At 36.5% G+C, this 24,251-nt stretch overlaps 1 protein-coding gene across 4 annotated transcripts; it reads left to right on the forward strand.

The window, feature by feature from the left end:
- The first annotated feature begins 3,055 nt into the window (after positions 1-3,055).
- Positions 3,056-19,954, forward strand: LOC132126106 (alkaline phosphatase-like). Of its 4 annotated transcripts, XM_059537159.1 has the most exons (13): positions 3,056-3,209; positions 6,590-6,722; positions 7,463-7,582; positions 9,292-9,407; positions 10,366-10,540; positions 11,326-11,501; positions 13,002-13,142; positions 13,568-13,637; positions 13,732-13,866; positions 16,847-17,038; positions 17,148-17,267; positions 18,949-19,000; positions 19,474-19,680. In XM_059537159.1, the coding sequence occupies exons 2-13, from the start codon at positions 6,653-6,655 to the stop codon at positions 19,532-19,534; spliced, it is 1,428 nt and encodes a 475-aa protein (XP_059393142.1). In that variant the 5' UTR covers positions 3,056-3,209; positions 6,590-6,652; the 3' UTR covers positions 19,535-19,680. The 4 variants fall into 4 exon arrangements, with proteins under 4 accessions (XP_059393142.1, XP_059393139.1, XP_059393141.1 ...); XM_059537156.1 differs by lacking the exon at positions 18,949-19,000 and having other exon boundaries at positions 19,474-19,954; XM_059537158.1 differs by lacking the exon at positions 18,949-19,000 and having other exon boundaries at positions 3,066-3,209; positions 6,568-6,722; positions 19,474-19,954.
- Positions 19,955-24,251: the final 4,297 nt, after the last annotated feature.

Raw genomic sequence — 24,251 nt, forward strand, 5'->3', positions numbered from 1 at the left:
GTTTCTTTTCACATTATAAATAATAAATAGATAAATTCTTAACAAGTAATGTAGTACACTGTTCATTTTAAGATGTCTTATTACTTATTACTCTGTGATTCCAAACCTGCAAGACTTGCATTCATTTTCGAAACACAAATGGAGATATTTTCAATGAGATAATTTCCTTCCACCAAATTTTCTGAAGAGACTCTTTCACTTTACAATGAACAGAATTGCTTTTTTTTTAACATTGATCAGGGAACATAAACAGAAAATGTGGACTAAACCACATTATACATATAAATTACTTCTCTTTATGGATTAGATCTCTTTATGAAGTATTAAAGTGGTAGTTAAGGGACAGAAATCTTATATTCTATTAAAATATCTTCAGTTGTGTTTCAAATATAACAAAAGGCTGAGTAAACTGATGAAATGTTTATTTTTAACGAACCCTGTAATAAAAGTATATGGCCATATGTGTCACCCAAGATGTGTGCTATTGCCAGGTTGTGAACAGAGCCATAGTGTGTCTACACAATCAACTGAGTAGAATGGTTCCTGAGAGAGATGTTGTCATTAATTGTTGTTTTGTTGTTGTCATTGTTTTTTTCTTTCTTTTCAAGAAGCCAAGTTCCTGCTTCTCCCAAGACCTTCAAGGACCCAATTGACCTCTGAATCAGCTGTAAAGGAGGAAGAAACCGATTGTCTAAGGTTAGACTATATTTTAGAATAAGAATATCTATATTTTTGCTGTAACTGTAGTCTGTGTTCACTCATTTATTTTATTTTTTTGCTGATTTTGTCATATCTGTTATCTAGAATAGGACAGCGATACTGCATCCATTGGTCTCCTACTTCATTTGATTCCCACATCATCACAAGGCTGCCAGGGACCTGGAAAAATGTCATCCTGTCAAGCTGAAAAACATCTTCAAAAAGGTACATTTGGACATTTCTGTCACTACCTATTGTCTGCCTCAAAATATTGCCAGATGGCTGGTATATGAAAAACACAATTAATATAAATAAAATCAGTTGGAGAGCTGACCTTGAGTGTTACTTTTGTCTTTTATCTGCAGGCACTAACAAGAACAGCTTGATGCAGAGAAAAGACCACACAGTCATATCTGCTCGCTGATGGGACAACGAGGTGTGTAAATTATATATATCTATATATATATATATATATATATATATTTATATATCATATCAAGGATTGTACCCTGTCGAAGCCAATTTTGTACCCTTTTTGAAGGGTCCATTTTTGTACCGTTAAATAAAGGTACAAAATTGCCACCACAGGTACAAAACTCGTCTCTTACGGTTCAAATCACAAGGGTACAAATTTGTACCCTATGCCAAGGGTACAAAAACTGTACCCTTGAGGGTGCAGCCCCAGTGACAAGCCATTGTACCCCTAAAGGTACAATTATGTACTTTCTTTTCTGAGAGTGTTGGATTAACAATGAAGACACCGATAGCAGCTTTTGGCGCTGTCACTTTAAGAGACAATGCATCCATTATAATGATACACATCTGATTTCTTTCTACATTGTTTACTTTCACTTAAAGGGATACTCCACCCTGAAATGAAAATTTTGTCATTAATCACTTACCCCAATGTTGTTCCAAACTCGTAAAAGCTCTGTTCGTCTTCGAAACACAATTTAAGATATTTTGGATGAAAACCTGGAGGCTTGAGACTGTCCCATAGTGCCAAGTAAATAACAGTGTCAAGGTCCATAAAAGGTATGAAAAGTCGTCATCAGAATACTCCATCTGCCATCAGATGTGCAATCTGGGTTATATGAAGCAACGGGAACACCTTTTGTAAGCGAAGAAAACGAATGAGAAAAATAATGAAAAATAAAGACTTTATTTCATAATTCCTTTGTCAACGGTCTCCACTGTGTCACTCCATGTCACTGTGCTGTGTATGATCTTCTGTGCTGAATTGGGATCTTTCATTTACATCATTTACTGTTAACATATTTAAAATGCGATTTTGTATTTGTTCGTTCTGGTGCAGGAGGATGCGATGGAGGGCTCAGTTTGGTATTGATGTCCGTGAGACACACTCTCAGCGCATGAGTACTCAGTTGAGTTTTTCCGGGTCTTGTGTTTGAATGCTTTAAGCTCTTTTGAATGTTTAAATTGGAAAAACACATACAATTGATTGACTTTCATCAAACAGCCCGTCAGCTGTCCTGAGCGTCTGCCTCAGCCATGGGCCTCTATAGTGGGCCCCTAATCGTCACCACCTTTCACCCCACTAGTGTCAGCACTGATCATTAGTAGACGGAAATCGAAATCAGTGAGTGATATATATATATATATATATATATATATATATTTTTTTTTTTTTTTTGTGAAAAAGTCTCAAAGCTACTAACCATGTTGTTTGTAGCTAAGCTTGTATAGACTTATGACTTTTTGCCTTAGGGAAACACTTATAATAAATTCTAGGTAAGATGTAATGAATGAGACAATTGAGAATATGTTGCACATTTGTTGTTGAATGTAGGCCTATATATATTTATTTTTAATAGCTTACTTCATTTTGTGAATTATTTATTTATGTATTTATTTTTATTTTTTATCTAACTTGCTAACTTGCTTGGCTGCACTGTTGCACATTTCATTTTTATTTTGCTTAATATTTTATTTAAGGTTTTATTTAAGGTTAAGTTTACCATACAATTTAGTCATTCTTATTTTATTCTTTTTTTAAAAACTACGGCTGCTATGTGTTGTAGATTTGATACATGTTGACGACCTTTTTTACTCACTACTTATTTTTGTAACCTGACTAAAAATGACAGAATGTTTGGTCAAATACAGCTTTATTATTATTATTATTATTATTATTATTATTTTTACACAAATAAAACATTGACTTCATTGTACTGGCATATGTATTAATGCTGTATTGACAACGTAGATCGAACAAGAAATGCAGAATGCATTAGAAATATAGCTAATGTACATGAGGTTCTTCAACTCAAGCGGCTCCTTTCAACAGGAGGAGCTCGCGCTTCAGATTGCGCTATTATCAATAGTGGACTCTACTAAAGGGGTCTCTCTCTTTCTCTCCCTCTTTGTGTGTGTGTCTCTTTGGCCGGCGCACTGTAAAGCATTATAAAAGCTCGACTAGAGAACAGCACGTGAATGTGAGTCCTGTGTTTCTGGAATCGCAGAGGTGTACAGATACATATAAAACGAGGGTGAGTAGGATCCCTTTTAGCGCGGCTTATATCAGCTGAATGTCTCTGTCCTTTCACCGCTACATGTGACTGGAGTTCTAATGGTAACCCTGGGAAGAGTTAGAGAGTTGTGCTGTCATTAATTCAATACAATCCAACAAGTTGTTCAGGTTGCGTTGGGATCTCCGTTTGCGTAACGGCGAGTTGCTCTTCCAACTTTACTGCAATTAGTTAAGCAGCAAACCGGGAATCACAATGATACGCTCCAGTGATGTGGGGGATTTCGATGGTTTTCCAGCTCTATAGAGCGGTAATCGCGTTTTGGCAGCCTATGGATACAAACAGACATTGTATGGTCTGTAAAGATGAGAGGATGTAACGTTACTTGAAAAAGAAGCGCTTTTCTGTGCATCACTGCACACGAGATACTGGAACGCTGTAGAGTGGCGGGGGAAACGATTATTCCTGCTGAAATGTTGATCTTATTCATATATGCTGACAAGGAAACTCAAAATATATGGGTCAATGATAAATAGATATTCCAGGAATAAAGAAATGTGACCTATGTATTCATATTAGATATAGGCTACATCAACCGAGTACTAAATACTAATTCTTTTATTTTTAAGGTAAAACATTTTTAGAATTTTTCCATCTGACATGAAAACTTAATTCAAACAAGAAAGTGCTATTAAAGTATGTGATTAAAAAATCGACCTCGACACTGTCCTAAAGGTTTGAAGGGGTCCTCTCATGTTTATAGGGTTTTTATTATATGACAGTAAAATGGTTTTCTGCATGTTTGACTTTGATTTGGTAAGACGTTTTTATTCTTCGTCTATTTTATTTTAGGGCACAGTCTCACTTTTCTATACAATTTTACCCTCCTAAACCATTGCATTTCCTGACTGATCTAAACAAACAGAATTTCTATTGTAATTCGGAATCAATCCGAATTGGAGCAAACAAAAGTCATCTAAGAATCATATAATATCATATAAAATCATATAATTTTTTTAAAATTCCTGTGATATGCACATAAACTGACAGTTACCACTTATAAGCTACTACTAATTATTGTAGAAACTTAATTTCTGTAAAGTTGCTTTGCAATGATTTGTATCGTAAAAAGCGCTATACAAATAAACTTGAATTGAATTGAATATAAGATAATGCTGAATAATATTTCAGTTCATCAATTAGGATCATATTTAATTCTTTGAAGATTCCTGTTTGATCCCATTATGGTTGGTTTCAAATTATGATCTAAATTACATTATAGCATGTTTGCAAAAGGGATCAAACTGTCAATCTTTCTGTTTCTGCTTTCTCATATTTGTGTCTGTATGATACTAGAACAAGTTCAGACACATTCCTGTTTTAACTTTTTAAGTTAAAACAGGATTACCTTTTTAATCGGGGAATTTAACAGGAAGAATGAAAAATAGAAAGATCATAAAGAGAAAACAATGCAATGCATCGAAAGGTTTTGTTTTACAAATTCCTAAGTGCTTCCCAGACATAACGTGTTTGTTAGCATTGTATTGATCATGTGCCCAACTGATTTGTATGCAGTGATACTAATGTAGTTTTAGATGTAACAATATCACAACTAGAAAGCCCAGGACAACCTAGGTTTATATGAACTTGAGAACATCTTGTTTAAATTTTGTGCACGCCTTAAAAGGGTTTGTTGTTCAGAGACTCTTCAACATAATTAGATTAATTAGATTTGGTTTTGTCTTGTGTTAGTGTCATGTTTACCAAGATGTAAAACCTAATAGAATCCTTATGTCAGCATTTGATGTTCTGTGATTGAATGGCCTCTAGGAGGTTTGTAGGAGTTTAATGTAAATGCTGTTACATGATGTGATCTAATGTTCCTGTTTATTAGAGCGATAGAGTTAAGCCTTCAGGCGTTCACAGGCATTAAAAAACATAACAGGTTCTGACAGAACACCGTAACTGATTTGTTGTGCAAAAACAGGATGGCAGTCCAGAGCCGACATGAAATTGCATACACTACAGATAGCATTGATCTGACAGGTTTGCAATGAATACTTTATTTTCACTTTCAAAATAATGTATGGTCCCTTTTCATAAAATGAAGATGTGATGGAAGATTGCCTCCATCAGTAATAACACTAATCCTCATCCTCCTGACTGCCTACTTAGAGAACAGATCTAATTCACAGTTGTAGTTCGAGTCCGTGTGTCGAAAACAAGGATAGCTTACATACATGTTTCTGCTTTGGACGGGTTTACTTCCAAAAGAAGGACATCTCTACATTCTGGTGCCATGAATCGAGAAGGAGTTTCAGTTCTGTTGACAACTTTGTTCTCCAGTTTGCTGCTCCTTTGTGTTTTGGCACTGCTGTGTTTCTTCACCTGCAGACTAGCTTCAAGGATTCTGCCAGTTGGAGCCCCACTGCGTTTTTGACAGAGCATTTGAATAAACCTCAAGTCATGGTAAAAGAGTCGTTGTAGCATAACTAATAGGAAGAACATGTTTAGAAGTTCACTGGTTCAGGTCTGTGTGCTGCTGATGGTGTGCCGATTTTAACAAGGGAAACAAATACTTTTAATAACTTGCATTAGTGGTTGGTTGTTGGCTTCATGATGATTGTTAGGGTATAGTGAACATTTTATTACTTAATAACAAAGGTTTGGGCCAATATTATGGAGATTTAAAAAGTAAAACAGCCCATTAAACAAGATAACCACATTCCTTAGCGACCAAGAAAGAAAAGCCACACACACTGAGAAAGTGTGTGTTCATAATAGAAATCTTGCAGTCCTGTGCCTTGGAACAGAGGTGTCCAGTTAATCAGCTTTGTCTTGCCTATTAAGGCACCATGTGCAGTGGCACTCAATCCCATTAAAGTGACCTTGACTAAAGGGTAGAAGGCAGATAATAAATACTCCAGCTATATCATGTTTTCAGGTGTGAACTTTTGGGTAGCCATTCAAATGAATGTGCAAATATGCCACTAAATTATTGCTTTATCAATTTTTGTAACATGCATCCTCACCTGAAAGTAAGTCATATTTCAGTTGTTTTTGCACATTAATTTATGATTGTGATGGAAAAAATGCACCATGGGATATTAAATAGTTGTTTTCTATCTTTAAAGATGAATTGTGTCATTCCACATGTAACAGCAACAATAATAGTTGTTTTCAAACTAAATATTACCAGAGAAATGCAGCCCTACCCAAAACTCACACCATTGGTTGAGCTGATATAATTATGTTAGACTGCTCAAACAAATGGAAGTGCCACAGTAACACAGAGTTCAAATCAGCACATGAATGGCTTACTTTTAGCTATCTCTGAACATTGCTTTGGGAATAGAAGAACAATTTTAACATTGAATAGACATTTCCTGTTTTCATTGCAGATCCGGGAGCCTTCTGACATCCTTGGAACTTAAGATATTCTGCAAAACGGCGGCTGATACAAAATGAAGGTCGCTGCACTCATTATCCTTGGTTGCCTGGTTTGGGAAGGAATTGCAAAGCCTGGATTTCCAGGTCAGTTGAGACACTTTTTTGTTTTGTTTTCTGGCCTTTTGCCATTATTAGATATGACAATGAAACTTTTCTCTACAATGATGAGCATATTGTCATATTGTTTAATAGAGACTGTTTTAAAAAATAATATAGCCAGGGTGCTAAATCTTGTTCCTCTAGCCCTAAATCAAATACTTGTGAACCAACAAATCGAGATCTTCAAGAAGATTAAGGATAATAACAAACATTTGTACTGGAGCAGGGTTGCAACTAAACTCTTTGGGAAAGTAGCTCTACTTTAACAGGAATAAGCACCCCTGCCTTATAGTTTCCTTGCAGTATCTTTGATTTATACAGAGTCATATAATGTCAGATGAGTGTTTCATAAACAATTTAACACCATCTAAGTCTGAAGTTTAATAGACTTCTTTTTGACCTTGTACCAACTATAGACAGAATAAAACTCATTTCAAATGATTAGCTTCCATAAGAAGATTGGACCTTCGGGCCATATGATCCCAGATATGTTCATTTACGTGATTGTGGGTTTTAAGAAGCTTATGTGGACTGAAGAAGACAAGCACATAGAAATTTAGTTGTTGTCGTTGTAACTTTAGAGAGTGATAGCATACTCATAATCTCTAAATGGATACGTCCGGTCTAAGGCCATGATCATTATCTTGTTTTGTAGGAGCTACTTTGTTGGTTGTGTGTTATAATTTGTGGGTAAAGGTGTAAACATGTTTTCTAACTGCTTGTAGAACAAGAGAAGGACCCTGATTTCTGGAAGGAATGGGCTCAGCGCACACTAAAAAATGCTTTGACCCTCCAAGACCTCAACAAGAATGTTGCCAAGAACATCATTCTTTTTCTTGGTGATGGTAAGTCACACAATCTGTGGATCTTTATCATGAGATCACAAAACTGTTTGTGCAATACAAAAAGAGTTAATCTTTTTAAAAGCCCTGTTATAGTGTATGAACCTGCTTCAAAATTAAGCATTAACATGGGCAGTGAAGGATACCAATTTAAGGAGAAATAAACAAAATGCCAGAGTCAATGTCTAGATGAACTCTACACACAATGCATAGAAGCTGGGCAAATTAGAAAAAAAACAGTAGTTATCAAAATAATAAAAGGCGATAAAAGCAAAGAAGGAAGGAAGGAAAAGATAGTCTCAATATTGTTTACAGAAAACATTACCACAGAAATTATCTCATTTTACTGGAAGAATTTTGTTTATTGCATTTGGAAGTAATGCTGGCATATAAGCACATGTTTAAATAAACCAAAAAAAGATATCTCATGAAGCCTCAGTTCGACTACTGTCATGTAGATGTATTGCAGTTTTCACTGTCCGCTATGACAAAAACCACACACCAGCCACAAAAGGATAAATTCACATAAAATATTATCTAGGAGCCATGAAATATAGATTGAAGAAGATTTGTATCAGTTGATTCATGCATTAAAATTATTGAAATTGTAATGTTTCTGTTGATTTTCTTAGAAGGTCAACCAACCAAGTTAAAAAAGACTTGTGAATTTCAATAGGTATCGTCCTATTATATTGAAATATTGAATTACTCAAAGCCATGATAATTTAATGTTGATTATGTAACTTCAGTGAGCTGATTCAAGGATTGAGTTCAAGAGTCCGTCAAACAGTAACTCAAAACTGTTATCCATCTCATGAGAGTCATTTGTTAATGAATTCGAGTTCACTGGCTTCACTGTGTTTCATTCTCTAAAAAGAAGCAGTGTGAAAGAGTCACTTGTTCATGAATCAAACCACACTGAATGTATTTGATGAACTCTTTGTTACTCCAGACTACACCAATCAATAAAAAACGTTACTTGCCATTATTTAGTGGTACACAGTCTATATTTAACTTAATATAACTTATTTTGGTGGTTGACTGTGAAAAAAAGTTGGCAAGATCAGGATTAAGTCAATTTTGTTCAAATGAGGTTATACAGCGTTTTTAAAAGTCATAGTTTTATTGAAGATTATTTTGTCATCATACCAAGAATACAATGTAAACAAGTATGTATTTGCCTAAACATTTTAAAGTACTTACAATTCGATCAAAATGCTCTGTTTTATATTTCAGGGTACTATTGATACAATTTCAGTTTATAGCAACTAAAGCCAAGACCCTTATTTCATACATTAACACATTACAATAATAACATTTTGAAAAATTGTAATATTTCATGATTTATTGAAACTTAATGTAAGTATAAGGTTTAAAGACAGACTTTGTGAACTCTTTTAAATGGCATTGTGCATTTTTAACATTTTCTTCTCAACAGTTTTGTACAATTCTGCAAGCTTCAGATTTTTAAGTGGACTTTAATTTGCCTCATGCTTTTAAGAAGAGTCATTAAGTGACAAGTGGCCTTTTCATCTGACAATTATGAGCAAAATTCAAGATTTAATTCTTGTTCCGTAACAAAATATTCAGGCGTTCTCAAGCACCTTTGATGTTCTAAAGCAAAGGCAAACTATTTAGTTCATGATAGAAGGTGCTTGAAGGATATGTTGTTAAAAATAGACTGTAAATGATCCAACCTTTTTTCGGTATAGGCATGGGTATACCCACGGTCACAGCAGCACGCATTCTAAAGGGTCAACTGAATGGACAGAATGGTGAGGAAACGCAGCTAGAGATGGACAAATTTCCGTACGTTGCCCTCTCTAAGGTACGTCCCACGTGCTGTAATCCCATCATACCATTCCTTTGTGTTCGTAATCCATGCAGTCGCTCACCCCGGGCCACAGAGAACAGATTCAAATCATAGTTTCATTTCTCTAGCTGCCACAGTTCTGGGACTATGACTCTCTTGAAATAAAGATTTCACAGATGTTAGCTATTATTAAAACCATCTGTGAAAGATAGTCAATTATAATCTCCAATTTAGTATAGTGTATAGTGTAATCTCCATTTACCATTTACCATTTATAAAGCCTATTTGAAATACACATTTTAGAGTTTTAGTATAATTCTAAAAACGTTTCCCTTCAAGTCGTGGTGCATTTATCTTTTTGCTGAAATCTTTACTGATTCTTCTAAAGTCAACAATAGTCTGAACAATATTTTTAGTGATATTTCAAGATGAACACTTTAGTATGCATTATCTGCTGTACTGTTGTAAAGATCTCATTGATTTACTTTACAAGTTTAGAATTTCATTTTACCTTTTGGCCACATAAATGACAGCAACTGCACCAAATATATATATATATTTTTTTTGCTCAGCTTGGACATAAAACCAGCTTTTTTTTTCTCTTCCTGTGTATGCGCATATTACATGAGCCATAAAAGCCAGATGTATTAAATATGATACTCAATGAAAAACACATGTGAAAACCTTTTTAGATTTTAAAAACGTATTTTGTCAAGTGTTCCATTTCAGTAGATCTTATTTCATAAACTTTACAGGTTTATGACAATACATTTTTTATCAATTGAAAAAAATACAAATAGTCTCAGACTACTGGACTCATTATAAAAATGATCATTGTTTATAAACGTGCTAGATGCTGAAAAATGCTGAATGGACATTTATAGAGCTACACTAAGTGCACTAAGTACACTTTAATTTTGCTCTCGTAAACAATCCCTGCAGCTATTAAAGTTGTGCACGGTTTTCCCCCCAGACATATAACACCAATGCTCAGGTCCCAGACAGCGCGGGCACTGCCACAGCATATCTGTGTGGGGTGAAGGCCAACGAGGGTACAGTTGGAGTGAACGCAGCAGCTGTGAAATCCCAGTGCAACACCACTCGGGGGAACGAGGTCACCTCCATTCTTAAATGGGCCAAAGACGCAGGTAAGATGCCCTGTTGAATCCTCTCACACAGCAGCTATAATGCCTTTCTGTTCCCGACTTCTATTGTAATTAGAATATAGATGGGATATTTGTTTCTAGGCTTATTTTTATGCTAGCAATCCATTAACTTGTTTTTGCATGAGAGAAACAAAGGTGACACTGGCACATAAAGCAGGTTGAGCAGATAAAAGATTGAAGAAAGCGGAAAAAACATCCTTATCTGAAGTAAAGGAAGAAATGAGAAGAGTGACAGTTTGACTGATGAGCGTGACGCAGACGGCTTGCTCATATTTTATTCTCATGTTGAAAATCAAAACAAATGAAGCGTTTTATAAGATGGAAGTCCTCTGCCGAAGGTAGAGGTGAATGTAAGTAGCCGAGTGGAGTTTGACCAGAATATACATTTAAAATCCAACTGAGAGGTTTAAAAGGTGGATGGTCCAATCAGTGACAAACTGATAATCTGACCTGATCTGAGTACAGAATAAAATGCTTCCTCACTTGGGGGCTTGTGTCCAAGGAATGCATTAAAATACTGTACAATACAACTGGGTGACCTTAGCCAGACAACAAGACTTACAATCAAACATTGCAAAGCTGATGCAGTGCATATTTCAGTTGGTTTACTCTTAAGTCAATCTGTTGATTGAATATATGCTATTGAATTACTAGATAGATGAGGGAAAAAAATACGTAATACAGTTGTAATATACAGTAGATATAGTGGTAATTATGGCAATGTCCCTACAGGAACAATTAACAGTTTCAACCGGTATTTTCCCCAGGCAAATCAGTGGGAATCGTCACAACAACGCGAGTGAATCATGCCACTCCGAGTGCGGCATATGCACACTGTGTGGACCGGGACTGGTATTCAGATGGAGAAATGCCTGATGAAGCACTCCAGAGCGGATGCAAGGACCTCGCCAGACAACTCTTTGAAAATATCCCTGACATTGATGTGAGTTGATTGACTGATTGATTTTTTTAACTGGTTTTATATAGTGTTGGGTTGGGTTATTCATTGTAATATTTATAAAACCAAAATTTACTCAGACATCTTCAACATTTCTTACATTAGCACAGCTTATTCACATTAGTTTAGAAAATGGTAATACAATATGACAAGAACTCAGAGTTAAACTGTTTCAGAATATATTTTTCTTGATAATGTCAGATAACTTCAATAGAAAGTTAAGTAATGAATAAGGCGGAATAGCTGTCTGCTGTTAAATTTAAGTACACAATTGGATAATACCAATTTAGGTCAACTAATTAGCAGGCAATGCTTAATTTTGATCAGTCAGTGGTGTAAAAAAAGTCACATTAGCAATTAAAGAAATACACTTAAGCAAAACATGGGCAGGTCAAAGTGTCTGAATAATTTTTGGTCCCAGATTTTTATCAGTTTTACTGTTAGTCCACTTTATGAAGAATTTTTGGTATAATATGTCACAGTTTACTTTATTTAGCTATCCTTACATGAATAAACTATATGTGACCCTGGAGCACCAAAGCAGTCTTTTTTGCACCCTCAGATTAAAGATTTTCAAATAGTTGTTTCTCGGCCAAATTTTGTCCTATTCTAAAAACCATACATCAATGGAAAGATTATTTATACAGCTTTCATATAATGCATAAATCTAATCTATCTACACTTAAGACTGGTTTTGTGGTCCAGGGTCACATGTGTCCTGCACCCACTAGTAAAGAATATCAAAAATTATCTGGTGTCTGAATAATTTTTGGTTTGACTGTATATACTTAATTACATATACAAATGTCTTTAATTAAAAAACAAATGCGTAAATTATGTTTATTTTTATGTTTATAAGTGACAAATTATATAAAAATTAAAATATTTATTAGAAATTATTATATTAACAACAACTATAAAAATGAATAAGAAGTATGTATTACTATTGTTACTACTAATGAAATTAATAAAATAAAAGTATTATTAAATAAATTATACAATACAATATTTTTGTTGTTATTGATAATAATGTTGATAAAATAAGTTAATATTTAAAATATTTTTTACAAATTATTTTGTTAAATAAATTATAAAATATAATAACGACAATAATAATGAATAATATTAACAATTATAACAACAGCAATATTAATGCTGATAAAATAAATGTTTTAATATTTTAAATACTTTTAAATACACCAATACTAAATAATAATATTTAAAACGACTATTATTCATATTATTTTTCTTATGAAGAATAATAAATATTATTCATTATAATAATTATTTTAAATATAAATTACAAATTAGATTAATTAGCGTAGCCGTTAGAGTTATAAATAGTGCAGAATTGTAAATATTTCTACTTCATTGTACGTCATAACGTTTATCCATTCTTTTGGTTTAAATGAGATTTTCTTTTGGACAGCACTGTGTACAATAAATGTGTGATGTTTCTCTTTTCTTCTTCATTTGGATGGGCAGGTGATTATGGGGGGTGGGCGGAAATATATGTACCCCAGAAACACACCAGATGTGGAATACCCAGGAGACAAGAAACACAACGGTACACGCAAAGATGGCAGGAACCTCGTGAGGGAATGGACTGACAGAATGAAGGACAAGGTGAAAGATGAAACGAGGGAAATACAGGGCACTTCATTCCATCTTTTCATTTATAATGTCATGTTCTATTCAGTTCAGGAAAAGAAAAGCTTCCACGCGATGCCTCTGCTGACAAATCTCTTTTTCATTTTCTCTCTGTGTTTGCCTTACTCTGGCTGCTTATTTGTGCTCTTTTGATGATGCCCTGTTTATTGACTTCTCTGAATCGGATCTAATGCTCTTGAGGCCCCTAAAGCAGGCTTTATAGCTGTGCACTTAATAACAAATGAAGACAAGTAGTACTTGTTGTGAAACGGTATTACAGAGATTTGGTTGCAAGATATTGGATCATAGCAGTGTAACACATTCATAAAGCAACTAGATAAGAGGGTACTTTCATTTATCTAACCTATTTCTTGTTTTTCTCTTAACCTTTGTGTAATCAGAAAGGTTCCTATGTGTGGAACAAGAAGGATCTCGTTTCTTTGAATCCAAAAAATGTGGATTATCTTTTGGGTGAGTTTCATAACCATTACTTAAATGATCTTTTTGAGACATTGTTTTACTTTTCCTGTTTACATTGTCTTTTTTTGTTCTGTTTGCCCTGCAGGTCTTTTTGAGCCAGGAGATCTGCCCTATGAGCTCGAGAGAAACAAAGAAACTGACCCTTCGCTTACTGAGATGGTAGACATGGCCATTAAGATCCTCCGAAAAAATGAACGCGGATTCTACTTATTGGTGGAAGGTAAAAGTATAGAGTACATCAGCAATCATTAAACCACAGGATTGTAATGGGAGGTCAGTTCAACATCTGATTAAACTGCAAACAATTATTTTGCATTTCTCAGTGCTATATAAATTACTGTAAATCTATTGCAAATTATAATATTTATAGCTTTTGGTCATTTATATTAAACATTATATATATATATGAAGTGCATGCAATATGAGTATATACATATGTTTTCAACAATTATTTAAAGTCAAATTGAAATAAGAAAACTGTAATACAACTAAAAGCAGAGTTATAAACTGCGGCATTTATAAAGTAATTTCACAAAATCTTTAGGTGATGAAAAATGAATAAGTTAAAGGCTGTGTTGCAGGGTTAATTTTTCAACGAATTTGTGCAATTTGCTTGTTAGTAATAAACATTTAAACTGTTATCCATTGTATTTTATGTTGATGGGTATGGAACATAACGGAATATAATACGAAAAAGTAGGTACTATCTTACAGCAGTCTCCTTTCCCCCAATGCACTGCATTACGTCACGTTGGGGAGAAAATTTACCAAAGCCCGCCTTGAGAGCATTGAGAGTGACGAGTAGTAGACGAGAGTATTCAGATAGCGCAGATTATAGATAAATAGATAAATACACAGATATAGATAGATATACTAGATATTTAGATAGACAGACAGACAGACAGACGGACTGATAGATATCGACCAACAGCGACCAAAACCCACTCACTTCCCTACAGCACAAGCTTTCCAACGCAGTTTCCATGGGACGGCACCCACACAAGCACCTGTCAAACACAGCGACGCACACGCAGCTACGTTTGCAACAACATTTTCACCGGAGGAAGAGATAAACGATTAGAAACGCCCATATAGCTAGCATGATGCCTTCTATTTCTAGATGACAAAGACAAAGTTTACCAGTTCTACGACACTATGACAAAGGTTACCGGTACTGATCGGAACTAACGTCATGATCACTGCCACTAACGTTTGATATAAAGAAAACGTTGATTTTTGCTATTCAGTGACAGTAAAAAAAATATATGTGTCGTTATTGTGCACTGCTGTTCGTAGACTAGCTCCAGTGCTCATTGCTGCGTTGCTAAATGAAAGCAACTCACCAGGACACTTCACCAACTCTCCACTCATCCTCCTTGGGCTCGGACCATGCATTTAATTGGCTTTGACGGACATCAGTTCTTGGTAATTCCTCATTTGCCCTCTCACGTCTGGCAGGTTCAAAATTACACGGGTGCGGGCCATCATACATGTTGGTTCTTGCCACCTCTTCCTCATCCCAGTCAGTCGCTATAGTTCTGATGCTGCGTTCCAGGCAGGTTTTTGAGCTCGTAATCACTATTTCATACCACGACTAACGACTTTGTACCATTCCAGGCAAGTTACGCAAAACTTTCTGAGCGCAAGGAGTTGTAGCTAGATTATTTATTTATTGCAACGTTACATTGACCTAAAATCGTTTTTTCAACGTGTACCACTTGCATAAACACTGCATCCGTAGGCAGTATTATTCGTAGGGACTGCCATCGTTGTTTCGTGTGCTGTGTGACGTCAGAACTCGGAACTCGGAACTCAGAGTACATCGATCTAGTACGAGTTCACGGGTGGGAAGTCATGGGTTTGACTGCCGTTCCAGTGCACTTTCACGGGTTTAAGGTTGGAAAAACACGGGTTACGGGTTACCTGGAACGCCGCATCATACTAGGCTGAGGCTACCTTTCCTCAACATCTCCCCAACGTGACGTCATCACCGAGTTGCGTAAAAAAAACGTTAATACCAAAAACTTAAAAAACTGGTCTTTAAGACCATTTTTGAGACATTTTTAAAATGATATACATATCTTGAGTGATTTATGTACCCATTAATCGAAAGTGGTAGTTAACCTGCAACATGGCCTTTAAATCGCTCATTAAAATTAATTGGATGATTGCCTTAGTTCGCTTGTAGCGATTGATTTTATGCTCATTTTGAAGTATCGCAAAAAAAAAAAACCTTCTTTGGGAAAATTTTACACACGCTTGAGTTGGTTTTTGACTTGTGCGAAAAAGGGTTGATGTGAATAATGGCAGATAGAAACATATTTTGCTAATAAATTCCTCCATGCACAACAAAACATCATGTGACTTTGCACGATGGTACAGGATAATCTGACTAACCAGCTGACTGATCTGAAATGTTATGATCATTCTTAAATGCCCTAACAAAATCTGTAGTCAATGTATTTCTGTATAATTGCCTCCCAAAACTGTCTTATACGACTGCCTTCCCAAACAGCAGTAATGACCATATTTATTGTCTTTTGTCTGCTTTATCTGAGGTGCAAGTAATTTATTATATATGACATTATTCAGTGGCTTCTCCTTGTTTTCTTAGTGATATTTAGTTCATGTTTATCAGGCAGTGACGGTTTTGTTCTCTTTGACACGTTTAATGGAAACGGTGCTTATTCGCAAATGTTTTAAGCGATATTCCAATTTGCAAGTTGAATTCGCAACTTTGGATGGAAACCCAGCTACTGCGACAAAAAAAATCACACTAAACCACTGATTAAAATTCATTAATTTAATTAATTTAAATTCTGCACTACAACAGTTCCTGAGTTCCTGTGGCTCAGTGGTAGAGCATTGCGTTAGCAGTGCAAGGTTGTGGGTTCGATTCCCAGGGAACACATGTTTGGTAAAAAAATGTTAACATGAATGCATTTGTAAGTTGCTTTGGATAAAAGTGTGTGCTAAATGTGTAAATGTAACAGCTCCACTACTATCACATTACATAGAAATGCAAGATTGCAAGATGCTTTTAATTTATTTTGCTATTAATAAACTCTTCAACATTGTGTATTAATATAGGATGAAATGTTTCCAATGTTGTTGCTGGTATTGAAGGGAAAGATGTGTTGAGATGTATTGTGTGTCTTAATGCTCTGTATGAGACAGCTGACTGGGCTGTATGCTGGCAGGTGGGCGCATTGATCACGGACACCATGATGGAAAAGCCAAGCTGGCCCTACATGAGGCTGTGGAAATGGACCGGGCCATCACCCGAGCCGGTCTCCTCACCAGCATTTATGACACACTGTCAGTCGTCACGGCTGATCACTCTCACGTCTTCAGCTTTGGAGGCTACACACATCGGGGAAACCCAATCTTTGGTAGTTAACGAAAGCTCAATGCATGTTGGGAGAACTTTAATTACAGAATATGGTGTTATTTCTTGGTGGTTTATGGCCCAGTCTCTGAGTTTTATATGTCTTTCCTAAGGTTTGGCCCCGACAATGAGTGATATTGACCAAAAGCCCTTCACATCCATTCTCTATGGAAATGGCCCAGGGTTCAAGTTGGTTAATGGTGCTAGAGAAAATGTCTCTGCTGTGGACTACAGTAAGTAATTATACAGGCTTATTGCTTCCTGGTTCTTCCTTGGGACCTAGTTTGAATGGTTGGGATTTAGGTGTAATTGTTCCTGTTTAGCTGTTTCTTGCAATTCTGTGGCATATGGCAACAAATAATGTAAAACATCCATACTGTAGCATACATTAAGGGTGGATACAGCTCTGATGCTATGCTTAATGGATTGAAATGCTTACAACTCATTTTGCAGAAATGAAAGGGCATGGTTAGAAATCAAGTGGGAAAATAGCACTTTGGGAAATATGCTTTTCTGAAATGGATTCATTGCAGGGCTCTTCAAGATTTTTATTTATTAAAGGACCCCTCACAGGATTTAGAGACATTTATTCTTGTACACTACTGTTCAAAATTTAGGAGTCAGTAATATTTTAATTAAAATAGTTTTATTCAGCAAAGACACAATAAACTAATCAAAAGTGAGAGTAAAGACAATTCTAATGTTACAAAAGAATTCTATTTCAAATTAAATTATTCAAATAATGAATTATAATAGTTTCATGATTTCCATATTAAACAGCTGTTTTCAGCACTAATAATAAGAAATGTTGAGCACCAAAATCAACACATTAAAATGATTTCTGAAGGATCAAGTGACACTAAAGAATGGCTTCTAAAAATGTAGCTTTGCAATCTAAATTACTTATATTAAAAATATATACTAAAATAGAAGTAATTTACAATACAATATTACTGTTTTCTATTGTATTTTTGATCAAATAAATGCAGCCTAGGTGAGCATAAGATAGTTCTTTAAGAAACTTTATCGTTCAAAAGTTTGTGGTTGTTAAAAGGGATAGTTCACCCAAAAATGAAAATTTTATGTTTATCTGCATTCAAGATGTAGGTGGCTTTGTTTCTAAAGAAGAACACAAATTTTAAGCTCAAACCGTTGCAGTCTGTCAGTCTTATAATGGAAGTGAATGGGAATCATGGCTTAAAAAAACATAAACAAAACCAAATTGAACCCAGCAGCTCACAGACACAAAACAGCCTGCTGTTGAGAAAGCGCTTAGGAGAGTTCAAACAGTTCGGACATTGCGTGAATCAGAGGTAAAAACTGTATAAATACTGTTAAATTTCTTGCACAGACTGATCGTTTTGTGTCTTTACAGATCAATGTATCGTCAAAAGACACAGGGTTTAATTTGGTTTTATATGTGTATGTTTTTTTTGGTTTTATTGTATGTTTTAGCCGTGATTCCCATCCACTTCCATTATAAGACTGACAGATTGCAATGATTTGCGTTCTACTGAAGAAACAAAGTTGCCTACATCTTGGATGCCCTGGGGGTAAGCAGATAAACTTAAAATTGTAATTTTTGGGTGAACTATACCTTTAAGGTTTGTTAATTTACATTTATGTTAGAATTTTACATAATACGTTTTAATGTGGGAAATTTATTGAAGACTACATCATTGTGACTCGCCGTCTATATTGAATGGAATCTCTGATGCGCTGTCAGCTATAGCATGTAGGCGCCCTGAATGTCAAACTCAGCAGTTGTTGATGATGATAAAGTGCATCTCTCTTTGATCCCACCACCCATCTTTCTTACTCTTCTTCTATATGTTTGACAAGCCATAGAATTATGGCTATTGTTCTGGCTCAGTCTCTCTCTTCTCTCATTCTCTTCCCCATCACTCTCTTAAGCTTCACACTCACTGGCTTTCCCTGTGTGTCTCATTACTATTCCACAGCATAGGTTTGTCTGTTTCAATTGCTGTTTTCACTGATAGAACACAATCCAAACACAATTAAGTAAAATGCCTTGTCATTTCTGCTGCTGACATTGTTCTGTCATTCATTCCCAGGACAAAGAAATACCAAAAAAATAAGTAATTGCAGCTATTAGTATTGACAAGCCATATGGAAAAGGAAATTCTTACTGCCCTCAATTTTTATGTCTTTGTTATTTATTAAGTATTGTTTTACTAAATATTAATTTAATATGAATTGTAATTTAATTATAAATGAATTGTAAATTGTAATTAAATTTTAATATAACATTAGAATTACTAATTTATTTCTCATTATTATTGAGAAATGCTTTCAAGCTACATGCTATTGTTTTAACTGTGATTGTTAGCGTGTTTTTTACATTTAAATGTAATATTTAGTTTTAATATAATATAAATATAAATATTAACAAATTAACACACTTTCTTCTGTCTTCAGATCAAAACAACTACCAGGCACAAGCTGCTGTTCCCTTGAAAATGGAGACTCATGGCGGTGAAGACGTGGCCATATTCTCCAAAGGTCCCATGGCTCATCTTCTTCATGGAGTCCAGGAGCAGCATTACATTCCCCATGTCATGGCCTACGCAGCTTGCATCGGTCAAAACAAAAACCACTGCCGTACAAGCTCCGGTTCCCCTTCTCTCAGTAACATCTCCCCAACACTGGCCCTTCTTCTCTCAGTTAAATGGCTTCTGTGCTGACCCCTCTTCTCTGGATCCTCTGTTATCCTATTGTGATAAGATCAGAAACTATCCTAACTGGTTCTCTCAAGGGGAATTTATGTTTATTTTTATAGCGGAATCAAGGGATCGAAACCAATTGTTGTATAACAAGCTCACACTACACCATTTTAGCTCCATTAGAGATTTTGTGAGGTCTGTCAAAATTTTGGGATCAATAAGTTTATTTTTATTTTTTTAAATGTGTACTTTTAGTTAGCGAGGACACATTAAATGTATTAAAAAGTGACAGAAATTTTGTGTTCACAAAGTGACTTTCTGTTCATTAAAGAATCCTGAAAATATGATTATGGTTTCCACAAATATATTAAGCAGAACAGCTGTTTTTAACATGGATAAAAATAAGAAATGTTTCTTGAACAGCAGACCAGCATATTAGAATGATTTCTGAAGAATAATGTGACACTGAAGACTGGAGTAATGACGCTGAAATTTCAGAATTGCATCATAGGAATAAATTTCATTTTATGTATTAAAACAGAAAATGTATCAATACTATGATTTTAATGTATTTTTTATATAAATACATGCAGAATAAATGCATTTTTAAAACTGGACTGAAACTTTTGAACAGTAGTATATATTAGCAGCAGATGATTAAAAAAATAATGTTTATAAGTATAAAATTACAAAATATAAAGTATGTTTATAAGTATATAATTACAATGCAATGCTTTCTGATTATGAGTGCTTTGGGCAATGTGTTTGAAAATTGTGTAGTGTGAGCTTGGAATTTTTAGTTACCTTATATTTTCCCCCCAAACAATCAACAAAGCGATGAATAAATGACTAGAAATAAACAAAGAAGACAGTTTGTGCTTATTAGAGAGTACTTTTGTTACATCAGGACTAACACAAAAATTATTCAAATACAATCTACCTCACGAACATGTAATGCCATAAGTTCCCCTGTGAAGACCAGTTATAAATTCCCATCAAAGCAAATCACAAATTTAAAGGGGTGGTTGATTGCAATTTCACTTTTTTAACGTTAGATAGTTTGTAATGTTACTGCTTGAGTATAAACAATATCTGCAAAGTCGCAGCGCTGAAAGTTCAATGCAAACAGAGACATCGTCTTTTAAAATTCTGGTAGTTTAATGCCTACAAAAACATCTGGTAAGAGACTACAACGAGCTTCTTCCGGGGTCCGTTACATCACAAAACCAGATAAACCCTGCCTCCGGGAACACGCAACGAAAGGGGCGAGGCCATGTTGTGCTGCTTTAGAGAAGAGGAAGAGAAAACTGTGCATGTACAACTGCATGTAAAAATCTGTGCATATATGAATTGCGATTCTGTCTACTAACAATTCTAATGGATTCACAGTTTCAAAACCAATGTTCTAAAGCAGCGGTTCTCAATCCTGTTCCTTAGCGTCGCCCTGCTCTCTCTCCCCCTCTCTCTCTCTCTCTCTCTCTCTCTCTCCCTGTCTCATTCAGATTGTCAGATTAGCTCCAACAAACTGTTCCATTTATATACTTATTTTCACATAGCAATGATAAGTGTAATACATGGATGCATGTACGGTTGCTGTGCTGTATTAAAGCCTTAATCAGAATAAAACTGTATATTAAAAGCTAACAGAAGCAGTAGCATTTACAAACAACATCGTATCTAAAAGTATGAGACAACAACAAACAAACATACCATTAAGAGCCGTGCTTGAACAAGTTCTGCACAATCCTCTTCATTAATATTCTCTGCGTCTCAATCTGGCTCATATTGTTAACCAATATAGAGGACGTCATTTTTTACAATACAACTGGAGCACATTCAGAGCTTGAGGGGCGGGATGTTCAGACAGCGCTCAAGGTGGTTTAGCGAATCACAACACACTGAGCCAGCTGGCCAATCTTAGCCCATCGCGTATTTCTGAGGGAGGGGCTTTATAATAACAGGAAATAAATCGAGCTGTTTGTCAGAGAAGGGACAGATCATTGTGGAATAAAGGTAAACTATGTAAAAAAAAAAAAAAAACGAAGCATGAACACATGTTAGACTGCACCCCATGAACACAATCAAGCCTAGAAAAAAACAGTAAACCACCCCTTTAAAGCAACCCTACTGTTTTAATTGTTAATTTTTCAGATGGACTGTTTTCTTTTACTAGTCAAACCATGTTTGCATCCCTTGTATGCAAAGTAAAAATGTACATTGATGTTTGGTTTGGAAATGCTTGATTCAGATTATACTGATTGTAACGATAAAAGACTTCCTAGTCATCGGGAAGAAGGAGGCGGGAACCGGCGGACAATCAAACAAAGACTTTAATTACAAAATAAACACAAAACAGCGCACCAGCCCCTCACGGACGACTGGTGCGCATAAAATAAAAACCAATACACAACTAAAAGCCCAGGCCTGGTCCTCTCTCGTCCTTCACTGTCGTCGCTCCAGTTTTATATCCTTCCATCTCCTCTGTAGGACTCAAGACCGGTGGTGGGTCGCAGTGTAGCGGATTTCCCAATCACTCCACCGGCCTCACTCGTGTTCCCACATCCCTCGGCCCCGCCCCCCTTGTCACATACCCCCATCGCCCCTCGCAGGCCGGGGGGTACCCACGAGACTGCGCTCACCTCCGGGGACCTGCGGGAACCTGGTGGTAGGACAGACGAGCCGAGAGAAACGGAGATGGAAGGAGGAGCGACAGAGACGAGAGAGGAAAAAAAAAATAAAATTACGGTTCCCAGACGCACTGCTGCTCGGTCCCTCCACCGGCTGGGCGATCTCCTCCGCGGTGCCTGGCGGTGGCACTGGACAGCCCTCGGCGGACGGCACAACACCCCTCCGCCGCCCGGTGGACGGCGACGGCTCCTCCGGTTTTGGGCAGCCGGCAGGAGTCCCCCGTTCCCTGCTCCTCCGGATACCTTCACGGAGGCAGCAGGCTCCGGCCCCCTGGTGAACGGCGCCGACTCCTCCGCTCCCTCATGGACGGCAGCCGTCCCTCCTTATCGTGGGCGGTCGGCAGCGAGCTCGCCCGTCCCCTGCAACTCGCTCCAGTCCACCGCCTCGAGCATCCATGGCGGCATCCTCCTCGCCTGCTCCATGGCACCGCGGATTCACCACAGCGGCGAGGGATCTTCAGCAGCGCGTCCCTCCTTCTCCCGGGCTTCGGCACCACTGTAACGATATAAACCTTTGTTATCGTCGGGAAGAAGGAGGCGGGAACCGGCGGACAATCAAACGACATTTAATAACTCAAAATAAACACAAAACAGCGCATCAGCCCCTCACGGACAAATGATGCGCGCAAAATAAAAACCAAAACACAACTAAAAGCCCAGGCCTGGTCCTCTCTCGTCCTTCACTGTCGTCGCTCCAGTTTTATATCCTTCCATCTCCTCTGTGGGACTCAAGACCGGTGGTGGGTCGCAGGTGTAGCGGATTTCCCAATCACTCCACCGGCCTCACTCATGTTCCCACATCCCTCGGCCCCGCCCCACTCGTCACACTGATTTATCTGCAACATAACTGTAACTGTGACCTGTTTGAACATCAGACCAAATGTGGTGTGTGTTTTTGATGTGATAGTTGATGTTTTTGAATGATACTTGTGCAGTTGTCATTTGTTTATAGCTTTTGTGAGTATCTTTATGAATGTATAGGCAATTCATGAATAATGGCAAAACTATGGATTTAAAGTATATTACAGTTTATTTTCCTTGGCTTTTCACTTGGACCCAAATCCAAACATTCTGTTATAGCAGACATTGCAATAAAAAATACAAAGAATAAAGAACACAATAATAATAAAAAAGTGTGGGGAGGAATATTTTGTGTGTGTCATTTTGTTTTAGGTGGCTTTCTTTTACTGGTGTGGTTTTTGTGAAATGCACAGAGCTCAGCCACAGCAAATGGAACTCGGTGAGCAATATGGAAAAACAATATGACTAACATTGACATTTAGACATGAGGATCTATGCTGATAGCTTAAAAAAAGCTACCGTCATCAAATTTTAAAGACTTTTAGGAAAGGATTTTTTATGACACTGTCCACTGACCATTGTGCTCAAATGCATTTCCATAAAGCACACAATTATGCAGTTCTGCGAGAAATTTCTATAAAACAAGTGAGCACCACCAGCTTGCACAAATATGTCCTGCACTGTGATTTAAAGATTATAACCCACAAATTGTATTCTCTCATTTATGTCCTAATGTGTGACAAACCAACCAAACTCTCTCTCTGTCAGCCTGCTGCTTTAATGAGGTAATGTGATTGTAACAATGTTCGTTATGTAGGAAGGAAGACGGCAGGGTCGGCTGTGACTACTGACTGTTTATTTATAAATTTTCAAACAAAAAGCGGGCAAAACATACACCAACAAAAGACAAAACAATCAACATAAATCCAGTCCACAGGTAGCAGCCAGTAGTCCTTCTCTCTCTCTCTCGCCCGCTCCTGTTTCTTCTGGTGTTTTATACTCTCTCCACACCAATTACTGAAACAAGAGACAGGTGTTCGTTATT

This window comes from Carassius carassius, chromosome 44 (genome assembly GCF_963082965.1).
Source record: "Carassius carassius chromosome 44, fCarCar2.1, whole genome shotgun sequence".
In the NCBI taxonomy this organism is placed as follows: domain Eukaryota; kingdom Metazoa; phylum Chordata; class Actinopteri; order Cypriniformes; family Cyprinidae; genus Carassius; species Carassius carassius.